This window comes from Thunnus thynnus, chromosome 17 (genome assembly GCF_963924715.1).
Source record: "Thunnus thynnus chromosome 17, fThuThy2.1, whole genome shotgun sequence".
Classification (NCBI taxonomy): domain Eukaryota; kingdom Metazoa; phylum Chordata; class Actinopteri; order Scombriformes; family Scombridae; genus Thunnus; species Thunnus thynnus.
The window spans coordinates 6,030,341-6,055,822 of NC_089533.1; the positions used below are offsets into that span (position 1 = coordinate 6,030,341).

The 25,482-nt window shown below is 41.7% G+C and overlaps 1 protein-coding gene across 1 annotated transcript in view; it reads right to left on the reverse strand.

Annotated features, from left to right (window-relative positions):
- Window positions 1–25,482, reverse strand: part of shank1 (SH3 and multiple ankyrin repeat domains 1) — a 99,529-nt gene that overhangs the window by 61,705 nt on the left and 12,342 nt on the right. Inside the window, exon 2 of the mRNA XM_067616422.1 lies at window positions 5,194–5,751. Coding sequence (XP_067472523.1) covers window positions 5,194–5,700 — 507 coding nt within the window. The 5' untranslated portion in view covers window positions 5,701–5,751. The remainder of the gene's footprint in view (window positions 1–5,193; window positions 5,752–25,482) is intronic.

Below are 25,482 nucleotides of genomic sequence, written 5' to 3' on the forward strand. Positions count from 1 at the left end.
AACTATAAGAGGAAGAATATAGAAAGATAATCATGTACCTATACTGTATACCATACATGCACACATATATACTGTATATACATATATACTGTATGTATACATGTGTTTCGATGAATCTTGAGTTCTTCTTTATAAGACATTAAGACAAATCGTTGGGATTTTTAACGTCTGTTACTGTAAATGCTGTTTCAGGGGACTTGTCTCCCTGTCATGTAGATTTAAAAAGTTATATAATAAAACATTAACATGTTTTGGAAGATGTGAAAATGAGGTCAAACTTAAAGATTTAGAAAACGAACATAAAACACAGCTTACAGGCATCGATCAGCAGTAGTTTGCTGTACTGAACGGCTGCATCTGTACTCTCTCTATATCTATTTCTATCAGTCTCATTCCACCTTTATTTATTTCTGTCGGCTTCACTTTATCCACCTGGATCTATTTCTATCTAACTGTCTTCTTCTATCTGCCTTAATGTCTTTTCAGCCGTCTTTCTCAGCTACCTTCTGTCTACGTCTATTCGCTCTGATCCACTTCGATCTCTGTCTGCCTCCATTACCTTTATCTCTATCTTCTTCATTGTGCTTTTATCTACTTTGTCTCTACTTCATCCACCTTCTTCTATCTCCTTCTGCCTCGATGTCCAAACACTCACCTCTACGAGCCCGTTTTACCTCAGTTTATCTCAGTGGTAACTCAGTGCATTTACTCAAGTACTGTACACCACTTTATACTTCCACTCCACTACATTTCAGAGGGAAATATTGTACTTTCTACTCCACTACATTTATCTGACAGCTTTAGTTACTTTTCAGATGAAGATTTGACACAATGGATAATATGAAACCAGTGGTTTCCAACCTTTTTGGCTTTTGACGTCTTACAAAAAGCAGTGTGTAGTCGGGGTCACATTTCACATGTCTATGAGTTGTTAACAGCTCCACCAAATAGTGATTTTTCCCTCTAAACTTCTCACATGCTTTCATTTTAAGAAAATGTTCAAATGATCCAATATTTCACCAGAAATCAACAGATTTGTGTATCAGAACTTTGTTTTTTCTTCTTTCCTCTCCCATTAATCATCTCACGACCCCTCAGATTTATCTGCTGACCCTTTGGAGGGGCCCGACCCCTAGGTTGGGAACCACTGGACTAGCCTAGCTATGATGAAGAAGTAGTAGTAGTAGTAATATAATAATATATCAGTCAGAGAGATGAAATTAGCAGTTTTACTTTAATACTTTTGCTAATACTTTGTACTTTTACTTAAGTAGGATTTTTCATGCAGGACTTTTACTTGTAATGGAGTATTTTTACTTAAGCAAAGGATCTGAATACATCTTCCACCACTGGTTTCCTCTCTATCTCTATCTGGGACCGCAGCAATTTAGACCCTTGAGTGAACATTCCCATTTATCCATCTTTTCACAATTAAACTTTGATGTCGATTTGTTAGAATAAATAGGCAGCGGTGAATTATTTATGGTCGGATTTAAAAAAAAAAAAAAAAAAAAAAAAAACACTGAATCAAGCACACTGCTGAAAAACACCCATGCACAGATCAATAATAAATCAAATACAACAGCAAGAGGCAGAAAGAAGCGTCAAGCGAGGCATTTATTGTGCACTGGGATGGTAAATATGAAATATGGACACGCATACGCACAGGCACCGGCAAATACATTTATTTCATTCGGAGTCGTATCCCGGCTGATGATTTATAAAGGTTTCTGTGAACGCGTCGCACAGGCCTCGGCGGCTTAATAGAGAGGACAAAAGAGGACAGACAGCTAATGTCTGAGGAACGCGGCCTTCTGTTTGTCGAACACAAAAGCCGGTCTGGTTCAGCTTTTATCTGGCAGTGAGCAAAGATACACACTCCTCCATTTTCTCCAATTTTTTTATTTTTTACTCCTCCTGTTTCTTCTTCTCTTCCTTTCTGGTACAAAACACACACACACACACATGGATGCAGCCTTACATCCCTAATTCCCTTTTCTTTGTAATTCAATTATCAAAACAATTGAATTACTCCTCATGATTCACTTGAATAGATCACTCATCAGAGAAACACAGAAGGGGGGGAGAAAAAAAAAAATGCCTGGGCGTCTGGCGCTGATGATTGCCTAAATTTTGAAGAGTGGGAGACTGACGTACTGTACGGTGGAGGCAGCTGCATTTCCAGCCCGTGAAGCCAATTTAGACACACTTCTGATGGAAGCTTTTCTCGCCGATGTGATGTAAGACTCGCATCTGGGAAATGGAAAGCGGATGGGCGGTGGATGGATCTATCGTGATTCTGGATGACCCTCTTAAAAAAAAACCAGGCGCACTTTTCACGGCGCGCTTCATCGCACCGTTTAAAACCCTCTTCGGCGACATTAAGCCGCTCCCTTCGCTCTCTTTGACTCTCTGTGAATCCTTTTACCTGCTTGTAGTGTTTTTAAAATCTAATTCTTGCCCACATATTATCAGCAGAGCGATTGCTCTCTTACGCTCTGTCTCTCTCTCTCTCTCTCTCTCTCTTTGCTCTCCGGAGCTGGGTCACCTTGAAAGTCTCTGTCTCCCTCTCAGATCAGTCACTTTGCTGACGAGTATTTGCAATTCTCTCTGTGTTTTTTTTTTTTTTTTCCGCTGGTGATGCAGTGAGAGAGAAAGAGAAAGAGAGAGAGAATCTAATTGACGTAATACGCCCAATCCCCCCAGACTGGCACTGTTTCTCGAGCATTGTACATTGCAGGTTTCCACTGAACTGACCACACGTACCGTCACACGCTCACGGACGCCAAACACGAATCCCTCCCACCTAATATCACTCCTCAAAGCTCCGGGTCCCATATTGCAAAATGTCAGTACAGAAGCATAATTGTCCTACAGAAAGCCTGAGGGTACAAACACTTCTTTTGAAGATGTCATGAAAGCCGCCTTGTCGTTACATCCTCAAAGTGAAGGTGAAGGCTGTTTCATCAGTTTTTCAGATGGACTTTTCACTCAGACTTTTGCCCTTTGACACTCTACGAAAACTCACGAAAACGACATCAAACGAACACTCTAGACTAGAGGTCCCTGAGTCCTCTGGTACGTCTTAACGCTGTGTATGTTAAAGAGGTAGTCCGGCAATTTAGCATCGCTCTTTAATAAAGTTGGGGAACGCACAAGAGAAAGATTAATATAAGAATAATCAGAATCCAAGCAGCAAAAGCAGAGATATTTAGTGCCTAGTATGGGTCAAGCCCCAAACATGCTGGATCCTACAATTCCCATAATGCAACTCAACACCACCTGTGGCCTAAATGTCCACTTCTTTCAAACTCTACAGCTGTAACACAGTCTAGTCTGTTGTAAAACAATGCAAGAAGCTCTCGTACAAACAGATTTGTTCTTAAAACGCACATACGAGCGATTTAATTTGTGTCATTCGTCAGTTTTCTCGTACTTAAAATTCTCTCTAAGGTACGAAAAAAAATGCACGAGTGGTCCAGACGTGTCGTGCATGTCGTGCATAGATCATCTCTGCCTTTCTTCACACTTGTTTGACTTTCAGTTATAACGCCCTAATCTGCATTAACTGTACTGAAATTAACAAAATATAACTAAAAACAAACTTAATGCAAACTTAATATTCTGTTTGCCACATTCTCATCATCATGGCTGCCAAAGGTGTTTAGATTTTATGATTTTTATTGTCATATTTCGGCGCAGCAGCTTCTACATTTCAATCGTTGCAGGAAACTTCGACAGCTGCATCTGTGTGTGTCTCTTCAGCTTTCTGTCCAGTATCATCTTCTATCACAGCCGACATCGTAACTGTAGGCTGTAATATTCTCCGCTAATATCTCAGTGACTGTCACACGACCGCCTCCCATCACCACCCTTTGCTTTAGAGAGATGTTTTTTTTAGCATTTAACTTCATGTCAAAGCATTTCCTTCTTTATTTCTGTCACAGTGCAGAGCTGCTCTAATGACACGTCTCCTACTACTGACACTCCTAAATGTGTCTTTGTTTAGTCATTTCTGGAAGCTGTGCAGTGTTTTTACTCTTTGGGACCTTTTTTTTTGTGAATGAAACTCACCTACAACAGTAGAGTAGAACATGGAGCCTTATATGGCAATTTTAGGGGCGTGAACTATGCTAAGTGATCGCATCTCACAAACGTGCGCCTCCTCATGAACAGGTGGCGTTCATCAGGCTGAAACGAGCGATTTACGACAAGTTCAGGCAGTTAAGAGAGTTTGTTGAATCCGGCTTGGAGCACTCGTAACCTCACAGAAAAAAGTAATAGAGTTCTAGGACAAAAACTAACGAAAATATCCTTGCATGAGGCCCATTGATCATTCCTCCTGTCCATACTGACCACAGTCCTCCTCCTTCTGTGTAAAAATGTATTTAAAAGTTTAGCTGAGTTTATTAATATGAAGCTTCAGCGTCCAAATGAGTCAAATCAAGTCAATATGTTTCAATGTTACAGTCTTTTTAGTGCCAAAGTCTCTCTTTTTGCTACTATACTTCCACCGCAGCTCAACAGGAAAACACTGAAGAGGGAATTTTTTACTGAAAAGACTGTAACTGTGGAAGATATCCACTTTATTTGACTAACTCAGACTGCTGAAGCCTCATATTATCTTCATGTTTGAATAATTTTTTTTCCTCAAAACGAGAAACTGTGGATTTTGGCATTGCTTATGTTGTAATTACATTAAGAGAGGATCTTCTGACGGTCAGTATGAACAGGAAGAATGATTACAGTGGTTTGTTGTTTTAAGACAGACTTGAAAAGTTGTGAGCTCAAGTTGAGACTTTTTAAACTTTGAAAAAGCTCCTCCAGAACCACATCGGTCTCCTCTCCTTGACAAGTAAACTGAACTTCATGCATAAATCAAATCAGTGGAGTGCCCCTTTAAAAACAAAACCAACTGACTCATTTGGGTTTTGAAAAGCAGCTACACATAGACTAGCCTTTTTTTTGAAAAATGTGTACTTTTTATGAGTGCGCACTTACTGCATATGAAAAACCAAGAGCTTTTACTCTTTGATAATGAGAAGTGGTTTACATCACGTCTGTATTCAGAAAACTTTGGTGTTGAAACTAAAAGGAAAAAAAAAGCGGGGTCGTTTGGAGGCCCTTTGTGAAGTTAACCCGTCAGCCATGATGTTGGCAGATTCTGTGGGTGTTTGCGGTGACAGCACTGACCGTTTGCTTTATGTCTGGGATGCCGATGCGAAACACCATCATGGCGATGTGGGCGTCCTCAGATGGCACGGTGCTGGCGCTGCGCTCCTTCAGCCTCCTCTGCTGCTGCTGCTGTATCTGATTGGCTGGCTGTTGGTGCGTGGGCCCCGGGTTGGACGAATAGGGGTTTGTGGTGTGCACGGGGTTCCCTGGCCGGATCTGTCTGTCCCCGGCGGGTCGTCCGGCCAGTTTACCTGACTGCCTGAGTCCCTCACCCCTTCCCCCCCGCGACAGGCCTCCTCCTCGCCTGACCTCCTCCACCATTTCCTCCTCGTCGTCTTCCTCTTCCCCCTCCAGCTCGCCGTTCTCCTCCTCCCCGTCCTCGTCGCGGTCGTCCTCTTCCATTTCCTCCTCCTCCTCTTCCTCCTCCTCCTCCTCGTCCTCGGCCCCTGGGTAGAGATGTCGATTGTTTCCCAGCATCCTTTGTTGCTCCTCGTCGCTGGACAGGGGGCTGAATGGCATCGTCATGGCGACAGAGAGGGCGGCACCAGTGGCAACACCATCATTCCCAGAGAGACACTGCACGGGGGAGAGGAAGGAGGAGAAGACGAGGTGATGAAAAACAAAGACAAAGCAAAAACAACAGAAGTTTCTTCTCACATCACTGTAATAAACTCTGGTCTCCATGGTAACAGACTGCTTCACTTACAGACATACAGCACTTCTAACCCTCACCGCATGATGACACCTCATGTATAAATGCTGTTAATTTTCAGCCTCCAGACTCTCGCCAGACATTCAGACTTCCTGACTAGATGATTTCTAACACGCCAGACACAAACCAGTATCTCACTCTATAGTACTACAGTGACAGAGAGTATAGTACTACTTTGCCTCTAACAAGAGTACTACAGTTACAGGTACTACTTTGAAGAGTATTATTGTTGAGGTAACATTAAGTGAAACACTTTTTATAACAAAACTACAGAGAAAAAAACCCTAAAAGAAGAAAGTGCTCCTCTGTAAATATGGAAGATGTCAGACAAACTCTGAAAATATGGATTTCTGTACTGATATTTTAACACGTCCAAAACTTTGAATTACTGTGTAGGTTCTCATGAACTTTGGTATATTTATTGATTTAAAGCTCCCTGGAGGACGTATCCTCATCTGATGTGCAGACTGCCATGAACTTTCCCTTCATTTCCTCATATTTCCATGTAGTGAACTCTCCTCTCGTAACTTCTTCAGCCCTAAAATGTAACCTACTGCACGTTGCAAAAACCAGCTGATTGTCATGAAATTTGCTGAACAAATTTATGCTCCCTGGAGGATTAACTCTGTTAGGTTTTAATGACTCAGTGGCCTGTTTGTTATGCCGTCTGTAATGAACGAGGCAGCCTGTACTCAACCCTGACTCCTGGAAATCATGTTTGCATACTTCTAAATTGCAACAGCAAAACACGTTTTGACGGAAACGTGATGCCGCCCGACACGTTAATTAACATATCTGGCAAGTTGAAAAAATTCTGAGCGTATGTGTAACATATTAAGTGACAGTGTGTTTGATCTTTGCTCCACCAAAAGATAATTACAGCATTATTTAACGTGTTTTTATAGTAATGTTTAAGAACTGGCAGCACTCGGTTAAGGTTAAAGAAAGATTATGGTCTTTGTTCAACACAGAGAAAAGTCCACAGTGACTTGAAGCACAATGTGTTTATTAATATTTAACCAAAAACACAATTTTTCACTTACCTTAACCACAGCGCTTTTGTTGCCAAAAACCTACCCACACACTGCACATTAGATGCAAACCCTGCGTTCTCGGCGCTCTATGAGGACCTGAGGCTTGTTTGAAGCTGCTGAGAGTTGATATTTTACACTGTCTGTCAATATCTTGGAACAATTTTAACGCCCTGATTGTGTTTCCCTCACACATTGTTCTCATTTTTTTTTTTTAAATCGATTGAAATTCACATCACGGAACGATTTTGTTATTTCAGTTTTTTCAGGCAGGATGAAATTAAGTTTATTAATTACAGTTTTTACCAATTCATCGCCTTGAAGCTGTGTGAAAAAAGCCAATACCATCACAAATATATCGGTCTAGCCCTTCACAGCAAAACCATTCGTCACTGAGCCTCCGCAATACACTCCTAATGGACAACGGCTCTTCAGATGATAAACTGTACACTCTCCTGCTCTTGCCATCACCCTTGAGAGCGCCAAGAAGCCACTTCAGAGCATCAGTGATGCAGCGCTGTATACAAGTACAAGCTGAGCAAGATAACAGATCTCTCCCCGGTGGCTTTGTGTTGGCTCTACACACTGGACCAGGATTTTCAGCACCACTACATTCTGGACAGCTCCACACGGCACCAAACAGCAGAGTAACAAACGGCGAGAGAGAGAGACGACAGTGACATCCACACAGGAAGATTGACCAATCAGCAGGGAGAGCTGTAGAAACACCAAGGGAACATCTGGTGTGAAAGTAACTGAGTACATTTACTCAAGAACTGTACTTAAGGCGATTTTCTACATTTTTCTTGTCAACAAACCTCATGTGCAGAGCCAAACAACCAATGAATTGATCTACTTACAAGTATTGTGTTCATATCCGAAGCCTGATATATCTTATTCCTGCACTGGGTGACATGTTCCTTCACCACGAAGAGTTTAGGCATGTTAACGGCTCCAAAGATTAAAATTAATGATCACGCTTTCAATCTCCAGAGAGTAGTTTTTTGTAAAGCCACTGAGCATGTGCAGGAATGTGATTCTGTTTACAGTGTTTCACTAGCTTGTCGTCCTACATATCACAACCTACTGACTTTATTTTAAAGTTATTAACAAGGTACAATGTAGCACAAAGTCAAGAGGTTATAGAACTACTCTCAGGAGAATGGAAACACCATCGCTGTTATTAGTCTTTTGAGCCATTTGTAAATAAACTAACATGACTGTAATCTTTGTGGTGAAGATGTGATGTGATGTCACCCAACAGTGTGGCTCATTGATGTGTTTTTAATAGTTTTTGGACAACAACAGAGGTCTACGGCACAGAGGAATAAGACATATCAGGCTTTAGATACACACACAATACTTGTAAGTAAATCAATTCATTGTTGGATTAGAAAATAAAGAAAAATATACTATTACTATTTACTAAAAAGGCAAATGTTACCCTGACACTCCTGTACAGGAGTCCAGACCAGCCCTCACATTAAGGTGGTTACAGCTCACCTACCTATTGTTTATACCTATAATACAGGTTGTTAATCAAAACTTTAGCCTGGTGCAGAAAAGATTCATCCAGCTGCCTTTTTACCAGCATCCCTATTGACCCGACCCGGAGATAGAGAGTAAAAAATCTGTTCGTTAACAACAACTCTTCCCTTCAGTTGTTGTGGTTGCTGGATAATTATTTAAGCAGCGAGTGCACTCTTGCTGCTAGGGAAATTAATTTAAAAGTCTAGACCAACTGAAAAGAGCCTTAATCATGTCAAATGGACCTGACTTAGTCGCACACAATCTCTACTTCTACACCACAGAGGAGAAGCTGCTGTTTTTATAAAGAGCCTTAACAGAATGTAATGAAAATGTGTTTTTTTTTTTACTTTAACTACAGATTATAATAAGTTTAAAAGCAATGAACAGTGAAAATAATGTTTATTTGTTACAATAGTTATAGATTCAAATTTTACATACAAAGATCTCAAAACTTTTTCCACCTCAGTTCTGAACACTGCAAAGACAAAACGTGTCAAGTTGTTTTCATTTCACTTTAAATGCAAATCCAGTATAATGAGGCAACCTTAAACTGTTAATGGACCTGTGCATGTGTGTGTGTGTGAGAGCGAGAGGCAGCAGAGAGAGAGACACTCAGGGGGAATCAGAGCCATGTTGTGAAAGGAAAAAAAAAAAAAAGTGTTAGACACATAATGTCAGAGTTTTCCTCAGATACGCTGAGCGAGAGCTAAACGACCAGCTGTCCAGTACGACGAGAAGAAAGAAGGGAGAGTAGAAAACGAAGGGGTGCGACGAGAAATGAAAAATAAAAGGGAAGTTATTACTCTAAGAGGACAGTGTCTGGCAAGGAATATCTATTATAACATGTTGTTTAGGCTGATGTTAAGACTTATTCCTTTTGAAAAACAAACATAGCAGCACAGGTTGTATAATACAACTTGCTCCAAGAATATTCTTTTATTTGATACCAGCGGAGCAACGTTTACCTGCAGCAATACCTGAAATAAATGAACCTCCTTCACAGAAAATTGTCATTCTTGCCAGAATCATTGACTCGATCTCCCGAAAAGACAATTTTAAGCATGAATGTGAAGCGAAACGGCTTGTTTAAGTGGCCATTTTCTTCTGTTTGGAGAATATATGTCTTCTGTCTGTGTTTTGATTTCTGCTCAAACAAACACACTGAGATCAGGACCAGGTGTGACTAACACCGAGTCTCTGGAAGGGTTTCAGCTTCCAAGTTTTGAAAGCTTATTAGCGGGCAAACTTCTGTTTTTGTCACAGTCGGAGATGAAGAAAGACGGAGATGACAGACGAGTGTGCAGAAAACTGTAAAATTTTAACAGACACGACATCCAGATTGTGTCACCCGCTAATATACACAATAAACTCAGGGGACGGAGCCTTGTTACACTGTAACAACCAGCGACAGATGATGATTCATTTGTATTTTATGATTATTGATGCATTAAACGGTTAGTAGCGTTTTAAATATCAGCCGCACTACTTCATGCTTTCTTGTGTTGTTAAACCCACATTGATTTATCTTATTTTACATGTCAAATCTTTAAATTAATACTAACTACAGCCATCAGATAAATGTAGTGGAGCAAAAGCATTAAAATATGCTTTTTTTTTTGTTAAATATCTTTATAGATTTTAAATTTTAGGTTGAGAAACGCTATAAAGGAAATCTAACAATCTGAAAAAGAAGCCCACATCCCACATGGTGGTTAAAAGGATTAATAAATAAGTAAATAAAATATAAAATATGTTTAACTGCAGTACCTGAGTGATTACACCTTCTTAATGTTGCTACAGCGCTATAAAATGGATTTTTAAAGCTTTGGAAAAAAAAGGTTAAAAAGCCTCTCTTTAATGTAAATTAAAATTGATGAGGCCTCTTATATAAAGCTATTTCTGACAGTTTAGAGGAGTGCTGAAGGAATGAAAGAAAAACGACGAAATTAAACGGAACGGAGAGCGAGAGAAGCTGACAGGGGAGGAAAAAAGACAGGGGGGGACGGCGGCGGGGGGGCTTGAAAGCTAATTGTTGGAAGGAATTGATGAATACAGAGACAAAGACGCAGAAAGAACAAGGAGCAAGGTTGGCACAGTCTTGTGAGAAAGCTGACCAACCTGGGAGATGTACCTGAAGAAGACATGATAACACATGGAGGAGAACAATCGGTGTTTTTGCATATTGCTGAGTAATCAGAGATAGAGAAAACTAAGAGGGGGGAGAGAGGACAAGAGGGATGCAGTAAGGTAAGAGGGGTGTTATTAGATGGAGGAAGAAAAGACATGAATAAGAGAGAAGAGGAGAATAAGAGCAGGTCTACTGTATTTTAATGAAGCAGGGAGACGTAAGAACGGTGAAGGAGAGCGGCGAGGAAAGGAGTTGAATGTGGGAGATGGCTGTGAAATCAAAGGTGTGAACTCGAAGGGTTGGATTGATGGAGAGCAGAGAGGATGTAGGTGGGGTTGAACCGTGATATCGATGCCAGGATTTTTTTTTTGGCTGAAGTCGCCGAAAGCCTGATATCCAACGTATTTGGATTAGGCCCTATTCCACGTTTTTTTTATGCCAAAAAAAATCCCTCTTCTTCTGTCGAATTTAATTCTTGTCATGTTAGAAAAGGCTTTGAAACAGCGTTTAGACCCTCGTGGGATGTTAAAACACTCCACTGAAAGTCATAATGACATTTATTTCACAATGAGGAACTCCTTAAAGGGGACATAACATGTTTTTATGATGTCAGACGTCCATGTTAAACATAGTCAAAGTTCCAAAACATGAGGTGAACATAAGTAAAAATGCTTCCTGCAAGTCAAGAACCAGGGCTGCAGCCTGCTTTGATCGCTCCGTTTGCACGTCCACAATTGGCCGCCAGTTCTGTAGTCTTTGCTCAGGTTGTTCCACGGGTCGTTCGTGTTGTCCACTCGCATATTTCGGATCTAATTTGGCTCGAACATGTAGGAATGTATTTAAGAAGTTGATATTTTGAGTAAAGAAGTGGAAAAAGAAGTGAAATCCTTCTACCACTGTTTGTTTACATCATGGATGAATTACAGGAAGTGGACTCAAAGATGGCACATACTCAAATGAAAATTGCTCACCTGGTGCATGAGCCAAAAAAGTTGAAGTAGAAGCTTCCACGTTGTGCGGCCGACTAAAGTAGTGTTTCTACCACTGAGAGATCCTGCTCGGCCCACAGACTTTACATTAGCATAACTTAATGAATGTTAATTTAGAGCTTTTCTGAGCTCTAGCAAAGTTTCACAGATAGAAAACCTTCACAGATTAAAAAAGTCATAATACAAAGAGTATTAATTGACCTTATTTGCAGTTTGAAGTGTTCACAGTTTTATAGACCTCTCTTTTATAATGGGGAAAATGCTTTTGGGGATTTTTTCACTTCACTAGGAAAAGCTCCGTCGCCTTATCCAGCTCTCTTAATACATCCAGGGTTTACACGGCCTCTGGAGTCGGCAGAAGCTTCCATGAGATAACCAATCAGGACAGAGTGGGGGGCCTCAGACCACGTGCACATTGAGCTGTCTAAATTCGTAAACACATCTTTTTTTCCTCTCTGTTTTGGCCCTCTGTCAAGACTAAAACAGCGTTTTTCCCCCCTGAAAACGTCACTTTTTCAAATGGCCTCCAGAGCGCGTGACTGTGAAAACGCTGGTGTGGCATCGTCATGTGTGTACCGGGAAAACAGAAGAAACGCTGTCACATCACTGACAAAACAGACGGTGGCAGTAGTGTGTCTCTTCATTACAAGAGAACGAAGAAGAAACATGTTGAACAGCCTCATTATTGTCTACTTTGATAGCTTGATAAGAGTTAAGGCCTTCACACACTGGGGACGTGACGAATAAACGACATGAAATACAAGTCCAGTGATGATGATGATGATCTGAATGACCTGTGTTCAGCCTCTCTGTCCACATAAGCAGCCGAATCACCAGTTTGGGCGTTTTAATGTGGAGATATTTGCTGTGGACACGTGTCATTTTTGCTCAAAAACAGCATTTTTGGGGATTTAGCAAGCTTTATGTAAATGTTGTCTGAAGGAGACAGAAGCTAAAACAGCCGGTTTCAGACAGAGGCTGAACTGAGGGGCTGCATAAATAGCCAGTATCAGATAAATAAGGAGTTTTTTTGAACTGTGAATCATGCAAATATATTCCAGTAGAGCCCCTGCATAAAAATACAGACCTGGAAAAATGTGCATGACACGTCCCCCTTTAAAGCAAACAGAGGCAGGTTTCATAGCAGGTTTTACAGACTGACACCTTAAAGCTGCTGAGTAAAAATCCACCCACGCCAACACAGTGATCATCAGCCTTATGAAATGATAATCTGAAAATGGATGGCGTGACAGACCTGTTTGTCACGCCATCCAGTCTTTTTTTTTTTTTTTAAAAGGTTGATATTAGCAGATATTAAGTCCTGATCTTGAAAAAATGAAGGTGGAGGTAAAAGGCTGAATACCAAACTTTTTTTTAGAGAATCACTCATTGTCAATTAAGCTGGAACGGGTCAGGACAGAGGGCGAATTATGAGAGAAAAAAGGGATAATCAGTTCCCGAGAGAAAAGTCATGACTCACGCATAAAAGACCTTCATAATGAATGCTCCGTGTGTGAGCTTATGTGTGCCTATCTGTGTGAAGATGAAGAGGGCGATGGAGCGATTAGATATTACCTAACGCCAACAAGTGATAATCATCTCCTCCGCTTCATATCTCGCTGTCATAAATCTTTATCTCTCTCCACGTTCTCCTTGGAGAGCTCTTTTCGGTTTCAGGTCATATCATTAACACTTTCAGGCAGCGCGGCAACTTAAAACTATATTAACCCCGCTAACCCTCAACTCATCGAGGAATCAGAGACGTTCGCTCCACGGGGGAGACGTTAAAGCACAGTGTGTGAACGGCGAAGCATTTTCAAGTCAATCGATTTTCTGATTTAAAATGTTCCAGGTGCATGAAGGACAGAGTTCATGATGCATTTCAAACGATATTAAAGCGACAGTCACACTGTTATATCTCATTAATATGTCATATTCTGCAGATTATTTTGTGTTCCAATTGTTCTTTTGTTGTTGTTGTTGCCAGTTTCCCTTCTACTTAACCCTGCATTCAATGAATTTATGACCACAACATTGACATATTATTATCTTTTCAGTTCCTCCAGCATTAACGGAGCAACATTATCATTCATTTGGAGTCATGTTTCTGTCCACCTGCTGAATATAAATCCAATACAAGATATTTCACTTTGAACCAACAATTTCACCTCATGGTATAAGAGGAAACATCAGGGAGGATTTATCATCAGGGAACCATGAATTAAACCAACGTACAACATTACGTGCTAATCCATCTTGTACATGTCAGACTATGAAATTTGAATAATTGACTGGTGAAACTTTGACCTCATGGTGGCGCTAAAGGAAAAGCCAGATGATCACCAAAGTCTTTAGGATTCCTCCTCTGCTGACCTTTAATATCTGCACCAAATTTCATAGAATTCTATCCAACAGATGTTGAGATATTTCACTCAAAACCAAAAAATGTCAACCTAATGAACCTACTAGTATTACTGAGATATTAGTCACAGGCTCACAAAATTCATTAGGATTCATTCTCTGGTGACTATGACTAGTTACTGAGATATTTAAGTCTGGTGATCAACTGATTGTGTCTAAAACAGGTGAGGAACATAAGATAGCTGTAGATAAAGAGATAACAATGATTGTTCTATTGGAGCCATGATGGTCAGAATCTGTATATACATTTATGTCATTTAGATGAAGTTTCGTACACGTCCCACTTCCGCACAACAGAGTATTTAGGCACATTTTATCCGTTCCTCTCCCCTCTTGTCTCAGTCCCTCTCGATGGACTGACGAGACAGCTCCCCCCACTCAGAGTCTCGACCTTCCCCATTGTTCCCTCCTACCCTCCCACCATCAGTCGTCATCGTCTGATTGACAAAATACCGTACATCCATCGTCAACCTTCGACCCCTCAACCCTCCATCCCTAATCCCTTCATCAGGATTCTCCAATCCATCCATCAACATCTCATCTCTCTTTCATTACCTCAGTTAAACTATCGAAATCCATATTGTTCTCAGCGTGGTCTTGGTTGGTGAAATGTACAGTATAACAAATTTAGAAGTAGTCTCCTGAGCTTCACATGCATACTAAACTATACAGAGACTTTATGGGCATTAAAAAATGGAAAATTTAACTCATTTTACTGCCGGCGGTGTCGTGTTTGATTCCTCGCCCCTGCCATGGCACATTTGCCGTAGATTCCTTTGTAGGCTCGCAAACATCTGACAGCTCTCATATTTATCTGCTCTGTTGGCAATGTCACTTCCAATTGTGTTTGTTGTTGAGTCTCAGATTTAAGACACAGCGGAGTGTTATGCACACACAGGCTGTGTCGTTGCTTGCTTTTTATGTGCAACTGTTATTTCTGGTTGAGTCTCGGGATCTTTAATCACCTGCTGGGAGACATCTACAGTATGTGGATCAGCATTTTGACTGGTAATTGATGCTCTGAAGGTAGAATCCCAAAAATATCTGAATGTGGTTTTCATGGGTTTGTTTTATTTGTGCCTATCAGATTCATTCTGTGCTTAGCTGATCACTAAATGTTGGCTCTAAAGGGAGATTAGGACACAATTAGAGCTGCAACGATTAGTCGATGAATCAATTAATCTTCTTTTTAAAGACAAAATGTCCAAACTCTCTGATTCCAGCTTCTTAAATGTGAATCTTTGGTTTTGGGAAGTGACGATGGACAATTTTCACCATTTTCTAACATTTTATGGACCAAACAACTAATTGATTAGCTGAGAAAATAACAACAGAGTGACCAATCATGAAAATAATCGTTAGTTGAAGCCCTAGACACAGACTGTGTAAACTGTTATATTAAAAAAGTGACTGTGTCTGTGGTTTACTGATAATGATACTGAGCTGGAAATATCTCAGGCACTTCATTTACATTTGGTCAGCTGTCTGTGGCAATGAGACAAAAACAGACCCCGTAAGAGAAAGAGACATCACCGCTAGCTGGTTTTTTGGAAGTGCTAAACGTTGCGCATGGTTGCATTGTAATCATTCAGGGAGAAAAAAAACTGATCTCCGGCTTATTAATGTGCTAAATATGCACTGATGTTCACATCAACAAATTAAAACAGGTGGCTGGCAGCTCTGATAGTAACACACTTGTCAAAAATGAAATGTTAAGATATTCATGGATGGGGAGCAAGTGAGATGAGCCATTTAACATCTGTTTTAAAGGACGCAAATCTCACAGGAGGAAGTGGTATGTTTAGCAGATCTGTGATTTGGCAAGGGAATGATGGATCTGATCTCGGCGTGTTGACTCAAGACAGTTGCCAGGTGTAAATGTAATCCATATAAACCCTCGCACGTGCGTATGATGTCTCCATCGGTAGCACGAGACGGTGAGCGGAGAAAAAAAATGGGGTTATGAGGCAGCATTTCTTCTGAAAGTGTAGAGGAAAACGAGGTAACTTTGCTAAGTGACTTGTCGGAGTCTTGACCTGATTCTTCTGAGCTTCTATCTATCGGCGGTCTGGGTGATGCCACCGAAAGATTGATATCCCACCAGCACAGTGACATTTAACCTCCGTCTCTCTTTTTTTATCTCGCCTAAACACACATGTATCTTCACGTGCCCTCTCTCTCTCTCTCTCTCTCTCTTTCTTCCTCCCTGCCTTTCCCTCTCTCTCTCTGTCTCTGGTTCACCCTCCCTTTTATGTAGGACATAGTGTGTATATAGATAGATATTTTCAGTGTCTTGGTCCCCAGGAAATTTCACTGGGAAACTTCCAAAGAACAGATCGCCCCACTTTCCTGCCACTAAACTGGAACGGCCAATTTCCCTCCCTCCTTGTTTGACATCTACACACAAAACGGCATTCTGATGCGCACAAACGGAAAGCCTGTTTGTGTGCAGCAACACAAGCTCGCACACACACATCCGCTTCCCATGAAGTGTAGCATATACAGATGGATAGAGGTTAATAATGTGTATAAAAGTCGACCCTCTGGTCAATTGAGCATACATGTCATCATCCTCCGGCACCAAAATATCCACATGGGATCCGTACGTCACAGAAAATGTCAATCTAAAGCGCATCGACCCAGCGGAGCCCGAGGAGAAAGGAGAATGAAGCCACGTGTTTTACGCACATTCTGATGTAACCGTCCCCCTGTGCTGTTAAACTAGGGTGAGCGCCAGCGGAGGAACCTGGTTTGAGTCTGAGAGGGGTGTGTAACAGCGTCATTGGTGTTCTCATCATGGAAATTTCGCAGAATTAGGCCCAGGACACCTCCAGAAAGCTCACCAGCCCATTTGGTGTCCCAGAATCTCCCCTGCACCACATATTCACCCAGGGGCGTCATGAAGTCGATTTCTTTACGGCGGGGCACGGTTGTACACTTCATATGTTCAACAAAGTTAGCAAAAATTATCTGCTTTGGCTGCTATGTCATTGATCTAACCACCCTTGACCACTATATTGCATTTAATAGCAAGAATAAACAAGAAAAATGTTAGCAAAAAGCCTTTAATCTCAGGGGTAACATTAGCTGGTTAGCTCGCCAGCATGGTTGATTATTTCACAAACATGTAGCTGCTGTTTGTTCCATGGATGTATAAAGAGAACTGGATACAGGAAGGGCTTTGAAGCAAATTTGACATAGCAGCCAAACTGTGTAATCACAACGTCACGAGATGTACACTGGCCCAAAAGGACTTTTTTCCCATAGACTTACTTTTTGAAAGAGACGTCTGTAAATCAGCAGATGCATTTTTTTGAGCATCAAAACCCCCAAGTAATGACTCATTTCATTATCAGAATTTGATTCAGCTATCAGGCTCTTCTCTTCTGGAACCATCTTCCAGATTCGGTCCAGGGGGGCAGACACCCTCTCAACGTTTAAGAGTAGGCTTAAAACTTTCCTTTTTGATAAAGCTTATAGTTTGGACCGACCAGGCTCACCTTGGTCAAGCCCTTAGTTATGCTGCTATAGGCCTAGACTGCCGGGGGACTTCCCATGATGCACTGAGCTCCTCTCTCCTCTTCTTCATCTGTATGTATTCTTTTACCATTAATGCATGTTACTAACTTGACTTCTTCCCCGGAGTTCTTTGTGCTCTCTCATCCGCAGGATGGGCCATGTTGACATGTTGACTTCCTTCTGTCCTTCACCAGCTGTTCCTGCTGTGGTTGCTGCTGGTCATGTATCTGTTGTTGTTGTTGTTGTTGTTGTTGCTGTTGCTGTTCTGCTTCTCTTCTCTCTCTCTCAACCCAACCGGTCAGGGCAGATGGCCGCCTACCGAGAGCCGGGTTCTGCTTGAAGTTTCTTCTTGTTAAAGGGGAGTTTTTCCTTACCGCTGTCGCCAAGCTCATGGGGGAATTGTTGGGTCTCTCTCTCTGTAAATTAAAGAGTATGGTCTAGACCTGCTCCATGTGAAAAGTGCCCTGAGATGACTTTTGTTGTGATTTGGCACTATGTAAATAAAATTGAATTGAATTGAATTGATCCATTTGGTCCGATCACATTTGGAAAGTCTAGAGGAGCCGCACAATTCAATAGTTTTGTTCCCATTCAAGTTAGCCGGAGAGCTAAACAGGAAGTAGCCGTCTCAGCCGGCAGAAGTCTCTGGAGTGTCCACAGTATATTTTCATCCGGGTATTTCTTTACAGCAGGACGTAGCTTTTTTAGCTTCATGCGCCACTGAGAAACTTTCATAGAAATGAACCAAGCTCTGCCTCCAACGCTGTATCCAGTTCTCTTTAGGCATCCATGGTTTTTACTGACACTATTTTAGCTGCGGCTCTGCTGGCGCTCAGAAGTTGTGTGGAATTGTTGCAGTGTGACTTAAATGAATCATCAGAGGTTGTAACTATAACCTATAAGTCATTAACATTAGCGTTAGCTTTTTGTCCTTTGCTAGCATTAGTAGCTAAATTATCAAAATTGTCAAGACAAATATGCAACACTGAAATGCGTCCTACAAAAACAGGTGATGGACATAAGAAGGTTTTTTTTTTCACATAAGAGTCAACAGTTAAATGTCAGTAAAAACAGCAGCTACATGTTTGTGAGTTTGTGAATGTTTCTGGCTAGCTAACAAGCTAACGTTAGCATGGAGTTTAAAGTCTTTTCACTATTATTTTCTTGTTGAATATTGCTATTAAATGCAATATAGTGTTAATACATATCATTCAATTATAGTTGTAGATAGTTACTGGTAGGAAGGCGGTTTGATCATAAACATAGAAGTCAAAGCAGGTAATTACTGGTGACAACTTGGTTTGTGTGAACATTCACTTGTGTTAATGTCAGATCATCGGTTTAGATAAATTACAGAAATGTCTCTACACAGCCCCCAACATCAAACGTTGAAAAGGTGTAGACAAGCACTTCTAAAGGATTACACTGGCCCCTTAACCTCCATTCAATTCTAAAGCCTTAATGTAATAATAATTGCTGGCCTTCCTACATTCAAACACCGTACTCAGAGAGTCACGGTTACCAAGGCCAAACACTCCAAATGCAAAACAGTAGCCAAGACATTAATGCTTACAAGAAATCAAAAAGCTTTCACACCAACAATAAGCCCAAAGACATCTATCCAATTCCGCCTCCTTGATTTTGGAGCATCAAAAGAAACAACACTGTAGTACAGGAAGAGGATTTACAGACATGTTGGGGGAAAAGCAATAAAACAAACCCCCGGAGGGCTTCCTATATATACACACAACAGCGGTTTATAGTGAAGATGTGAGTGGGTGTGTGAAACTACATAAAGACACAAGAAAGAAACAAGCGCGTGAGCTCTTCCTGAGGGGTGAGAGTGACCCCGTAGCCTATTTCCCTGTGGTTCAAAATACTGTTTACCTCATGCTACCAACGCTAGCCTCCCAACAAAGTGACTGTTAAGGTATTTTCCAGTCAGAATCATGTTTCCATTTACTGTTAAACTCAATTTAATAAATGTTAGCTGGAGGCAGGGACGGCCAAATCAGAAAAAATATATATCATCAACAACAGTAATTTATAAAGACTTCTCTTTCTCTCCTGCTTAAAAGCTTCTGTTCTCTCGCCCTTTTGCAAACTTTATAGGTCATCTGCAAAATTAATTGGTATACAAATGTTATTATAAGATTGATGATGTCCATTGAGCTCATTTATTTACCTATTGATCAGACAGACGTTGGGTCATTTACAAGCAGCTAATGAATGTCACAATACCCACGTTTGACAGAGCAACAAGTTGCAGCTCTTGTTTGGGCAGTAATAGTATAAACATGCTGTAAAAGGCTGTTTTAATTTGAATTTGTTTTTATCACTTGACTCATCTACAGCTTGAAATCTTGCGTGATTTAATTAGCGGTGCCTCTACGCTGCATTTTCCACTATTAACCTGCATTTTCCACTATTAACCTGTTAAATAGTCTCATTCCTGGAGCATCTTTAGCCTTTTTTTTTTGCTTGAGTTTCTACAGATCAGGTGGTGCAAACACACCTACGCAGTGCAAAAGTTTCAGGCATTTTAGATATTTAGATTCTTATTCATAATACAACACCATCAGGGAGGCATCTGATCCGTCCCAAATTTATTCAGCCGCGTGACAACGATGCCAAACACACAACCAGAAGAACTATCTTCATCAACAAGAAGAACAAGGAGTCCTGCAACAGATGGTACGGCCCCCACAGAGCCCTGATCTCAACATCGTGGAGTCAGTCTGGGATTAACATGAAGACACAGAAGCAACTGTAGCAACTTCTCCAAGATGCAGGAACAACCAACCTGCCAAAATACCTGAAAACTGTGGAGAACTGGTGCTGTTTTAAAGACAAAGCTGCTCACAACAAATATTGATTTACTTTAGGTTTCACTAAACTTTGTATGAAGTTATCCCCACTTAACTTTTGCACCTAATATTTCTGCACAGTACTGTATCTTCATATATGTAATCAATCTATCATAATTTTTTGCTATCTCGGTCTGTTCTGCAAGAGGGATCCCTCCTCTGTAGCTGAGGTTTCTTCCATTTTCCCTGTTAAAGGCTTTTTTGGGACTATTTTTCTTATCCAAATCCAGGGTGTAAGGATGGAGGATGTTGTGTTGCTGTACAGATTGTAAAGCCCTCCCTTAAGGGTTAGGGTTAGGGTTTTTTTTACTCAAACATATAACATATAACATGACATATCATTTATGCACGAACCATGTATGTGTATGAAAGTGTCACACGTTACACGTTACTCCAGAAAAAAACAGCCACACACAAAAAAATCACATTAATCCTCTTCTCGGATTCAAAGGAAGTTCAAGGGAATATGAAAACATTGCTATGAGCCGATGTATCTCTTGTATAAACAGTATTCCTCTGCATGAGTGTACAGTGAGGAGCCACAGTGTTTGTTAAAGCTTCTCTATTCTCCACAGAAGAGATGAAGACAAGTCAATCAACCGGGGAGCCGGAGAGCCGAGATCACGTTCAAATAGCCTGCTAATTAATCAGCTCTGCTCGTCGTCACCGTTAAATCTCTGCGGGACCGCGCGGGATCTGTACTTGTTTTCTGCTAGCAGCTATATGCAGCCTGTTTCAGAGAGCTGAGTAATATCCCGAACCACACAGACTCATCTCTCTCGTCTGGATGGAGAGCCGAAGCGGTGGCGTGACTCTGAGCGGCAGGACCCGCTTGCTGCTATCAAGGGGCCCCACTGAGGGCCAAATCGGGGCTATTAGTTGGCAGTGCATGGAGAGCTCATGAATAAGTAAGAAACAACGGGAGTAGCTGTAGGGGAGGGACCGCCTGAACATACGAAGGGCTGTGAAATATTAAAGGTGGATGCTGCTTCCACGGCTGCAGGCGCCTGACCATGTGGCAACCTCCGGGTCGTCCCCTTTTTTTTTTGTTTTCTGCAGACCGACAGAAAGCGAAGCGCCCGTCTCTCTCTCGCTGTCGGTCACATTCACACAAGCTTTCAGAACGACGGACCTTTGAAGTCCTGTCAGAATGTGCCGACCGTCAGCAGGGTCGATGTAGCGATGGAAGTTTTGATCTCGACACCGCTGGGAGTCGACCAAAGCCGGGGTTGTGATGAGCTTGCAGCTCTGACAACGCTAACAAGTCAAGTTTTAGATGTCGGTTGGAATTAAACACCTTAAACGCTCGCACATACACACTCAGGCAAAATGAGGAAGAACAAGCAGAGGGCCAAAAGCTGGACAAAGCTGTCACGGTTTGAGAAAGCCTTGTTTGACAAAGTGAAGCGAGTTATTTTTTTTTTTAGTTTTTTTTTTTCTTTTTTTTAAAGCTCCCTGCGGTTCAGCAGCAGCTGAATCAGCACTTCTTCGGTCTGTGGTTTCACATTTCAAAGCTTTTGAGTGTAAAATCTATTTCCTCAGACAGATACAGCATCCCAAATAGACACATTAAACACATTTTTTCACCCCGCTCTGTTCTTGCCGATTGGACTCAAACGCCAGTTAATTGTCGACGATGAGTTACAATAAAAAATTAACTAAGATCCTCACACCTTAGTTGCACATTTCTACTCTTTTCTCATACGTGACGTTCACAATGTTATTGTAATCTTCCTAAAACAGGCAAATAACTGAAGGCACGTACAAAAGCTGATCTTGAAGCAGATATGTCACTGATAGGTCATGGGACAGTGCATTTGCTGTAGGATGATATCAGTGTCCTTTATTTCCTAACATCCCCGCCGTCCTTCATGTCAGTAATGCACTGGGGACTCGGACGCTTTTCATGTCATCTGTGTTTCTTGTTATCTGGCCGGAAAGTGACAGATAAGTAACAGAAGAGGACGAAGAAGCCGAGCGGCTGAGAGCCACAGATTCAATCAGGCTTCATAAACTCAAACAACAGAGAGGGGGTGGGGGGGTGTGGGGGGAGGAAGGCATCACATGTTCACTGTTTTAATCTAAGCTATGTAGGCCAATCAATATGGCTCCACATCAAACGTCTCCTATGGGCTGTATCTCCTTTGCCTTCATGCGATTCCTCCCTCCTCCATCTGCTCATCTTCCTCCTATAGCTTGGACCGACAATGTTCTCATCATCAGCAGCGCTTGTCCTTTTTTTTGTTCGTCTCTTCTAATGAAACAGTAGAGATCAGAGAGGGGTCGTGTGTTGTATTGTGTGCAAACTTACACTTACTCTACCTCTGTTATCGTGTGTACCTGTGCACCGTCAGACCTCCCTCTGCAGCCGATTTCACATCTAGCGCCGCCAACCGTGAGGGAACTCGCGCTATCCGCTGTCCAGGCGAGCTGGTAGGATGTACTGTATCTCATATATCACCTCCCATTCACTCTCCCACAGCCCCCCCCACCCCCCTCTTCCACTGTTACTATAAATACTGCCAGCTGTGCTTCCATTATTAATGCAGCAAGACGCCCAAACCTTCCCTGGCTCCAACACTGCCGATTCATCATCTCCCATAAACTTTTAAAACACCCACTGCTGCCTACTGCTGGTGCAAACTGACACACATAAACAGGCAGATAAGGTACATGCACACACACACACACACACACACACACACACACACCAACACACACTTCTGTCCATGACAAGTTCATCGGTGGTGGAGGAGGAGGCAGGCAAACCAAAAATAACACATTGCATCTTGATGACAGATCAGTTACTGTTTGAAAAAGACTGTAATGCAATATGGAAGCAGAGGGCCGTAGCTCCGAGGAGGTAAATTGAATTCGGCTCTATTCTTTCTCGCTGAGATGCAGAAACAAATTGAGATGTAACACTGTTGTTTAAAGAGGTTGCACACACAGAGAGAGAGAGAGAGAGAGGAAATAATAGACTGTTTTTGTAACGTTAAAAGCTAATCATTACATTTGAAAATGTGCAATCAGAAGCTAAACCACGCAGGCTGCAGCTGTCCCCCCCCCGCCCCCCCACTCCCCCTGACAGCAGGCTTAGGTTGTGACAAAAATAAGGCGACGCAGCTCGACACCTTTCAATCACAAGTAGCAAAAACCTGACACCAATTTGAGTTTGTTCAAAGCGCGGAGTCACACACTGTGAGAGCAACATAAGCAGAAAAAACCTCACCACAAAGATCCTGGATTTAACTAACAAGCTAGTCGACATATGGACGATTTTCACTGATGATTGAAACATCATAAGACAGCCGAAAAAATCAAAATGCTCCTTAAGTTATACAGTACGGAGCAGAATGATGAGTTCAAGCCTTCCATTCTCATTTCACTGTTTAGTTGAATCAAATAAGCCTCTTGCAGATAAAAGATTATGAAATACTTGCTTTGGTTGGAAACTCTTTGAATGCTGCACACGGTCCTGTCAGGCTGTACTGCCGCACTCAAGACTTATGATTTTCCAGCAGAAACATGGAAGTGTTTGTGTGTTAAAACTCATTTGAGGTCTAACAGAAGAATGAAGAATGAGATTTCTGGAGATTCTGTTTGATCCTTCGTAGGTTTTAACACATTCAACACTCATACAAATGACTCATGACACCTTGAAGTTCATGTTTGTACCAAGCGGCAGCTACCAAGGCTTGAAGTTGAAGCCAATGGGGAAATACCTCAAAGTGCAGTGCTACCGACGACCGCTAGATGCTCCAATCGACTCCCATTCAAAAAGCATCAACTTCTCTCTAGAAATACTAAGTCAGTCTGTTTTATCAAGTAGTCATTATGGTCTCAATAAGTGTGCTGGTGGTCATTTTGGAAATAATTGCTCTGCTAATAAGTAGCTTTGATGTCTGACCTGTGGGCGTTGATTGACAGTTGGCTGGCCTACTATTGTCACAATATTTCGGTAAGTTTAATGTTACTTGATTGCGATATCTGCCCTTTTAGCACAGTTTAGCTAAAGTAGCTAACGTTAGCCCAAGTGCGCAGCGCTCAGTGTTCCACAGTAAGCTAGCGTTAGCTTTGGACCGAAGTAGCAGGGCGTGTTTCCAAAGCGTGAAAGGCAACACCACGCACTCCTTATTTGGAAGATCCTGGCTCCAGAAGGAAAAAATGGCGCCGATCATAAACAGCAACTCCGGGCTTCAAACCAGCTCCAATGCAAATGTTCTCATCTTTATATACAGGCTAAGGTTTGTACAGAAAATTAAGGATTGTAGTGTAACAAACTCACAAAAACACCATCTGGCATCGCATTTAAAAGTTAAAAAAAATCTAAGTAAAGAATAAAAATCAAAGACATAGGCACTTAAACACATTAACAGTTTTTCAGCAATGAAAACAACATCTAACTCTTTACTGTATGTATCTGAACATGTGTGACGTTGCTAAACCCTACTTACCACCTGAAAGCTGATAGTACTTTCAAGTAGGAAGCTCATATCTACTGTTTTTTCCCATTGGACCTGAAAGCAGCATCAAACCCTGCGGCTGATACTGATGCTGCTGCCTTCAATCGCACACGCGCACACACACACACACACACACACAAACACAAATCACACCCCACCCGGCACTCTGATCATCATCCTGGGCCAGCACTGCTCCACTGCTGCCATGCATCTGCTGCTGCTAAATATAGTAACAAACCCCACTTTGATGATGCAGCGGTGACTGTAGGGAGAGCTAAAAAAAAAAAAAAAACCTCTCCTCTCCGCCTCTCAATGGCGCAATTAGCCCTAATAAACTGAGAGTGAATTCATGATGCATGGAGGAGTCTGGCCAAAGCCCTCCAAACCCCGACCCCGCCAACACTACCCTCCCCTCCAATTAGCATGAATGGAGTCTTTGCAACGGGACAGATGTGATCTGTCTGTGAGGGGACGAGGTGGGAAAATGAGAGAGAGAGCAACAGCATTAGAGAGAAATGATAGAGATATAGTGTGTGTGGGTGTGTAAGTGTGTAAGTTTATAGGGTTATGTTAGGGTTATGTTAAGGTTAGGGTAAGGTTTAGGGTTAGGCATGTGGTGGTTATGGTTAAGGTTAAGATAAGTC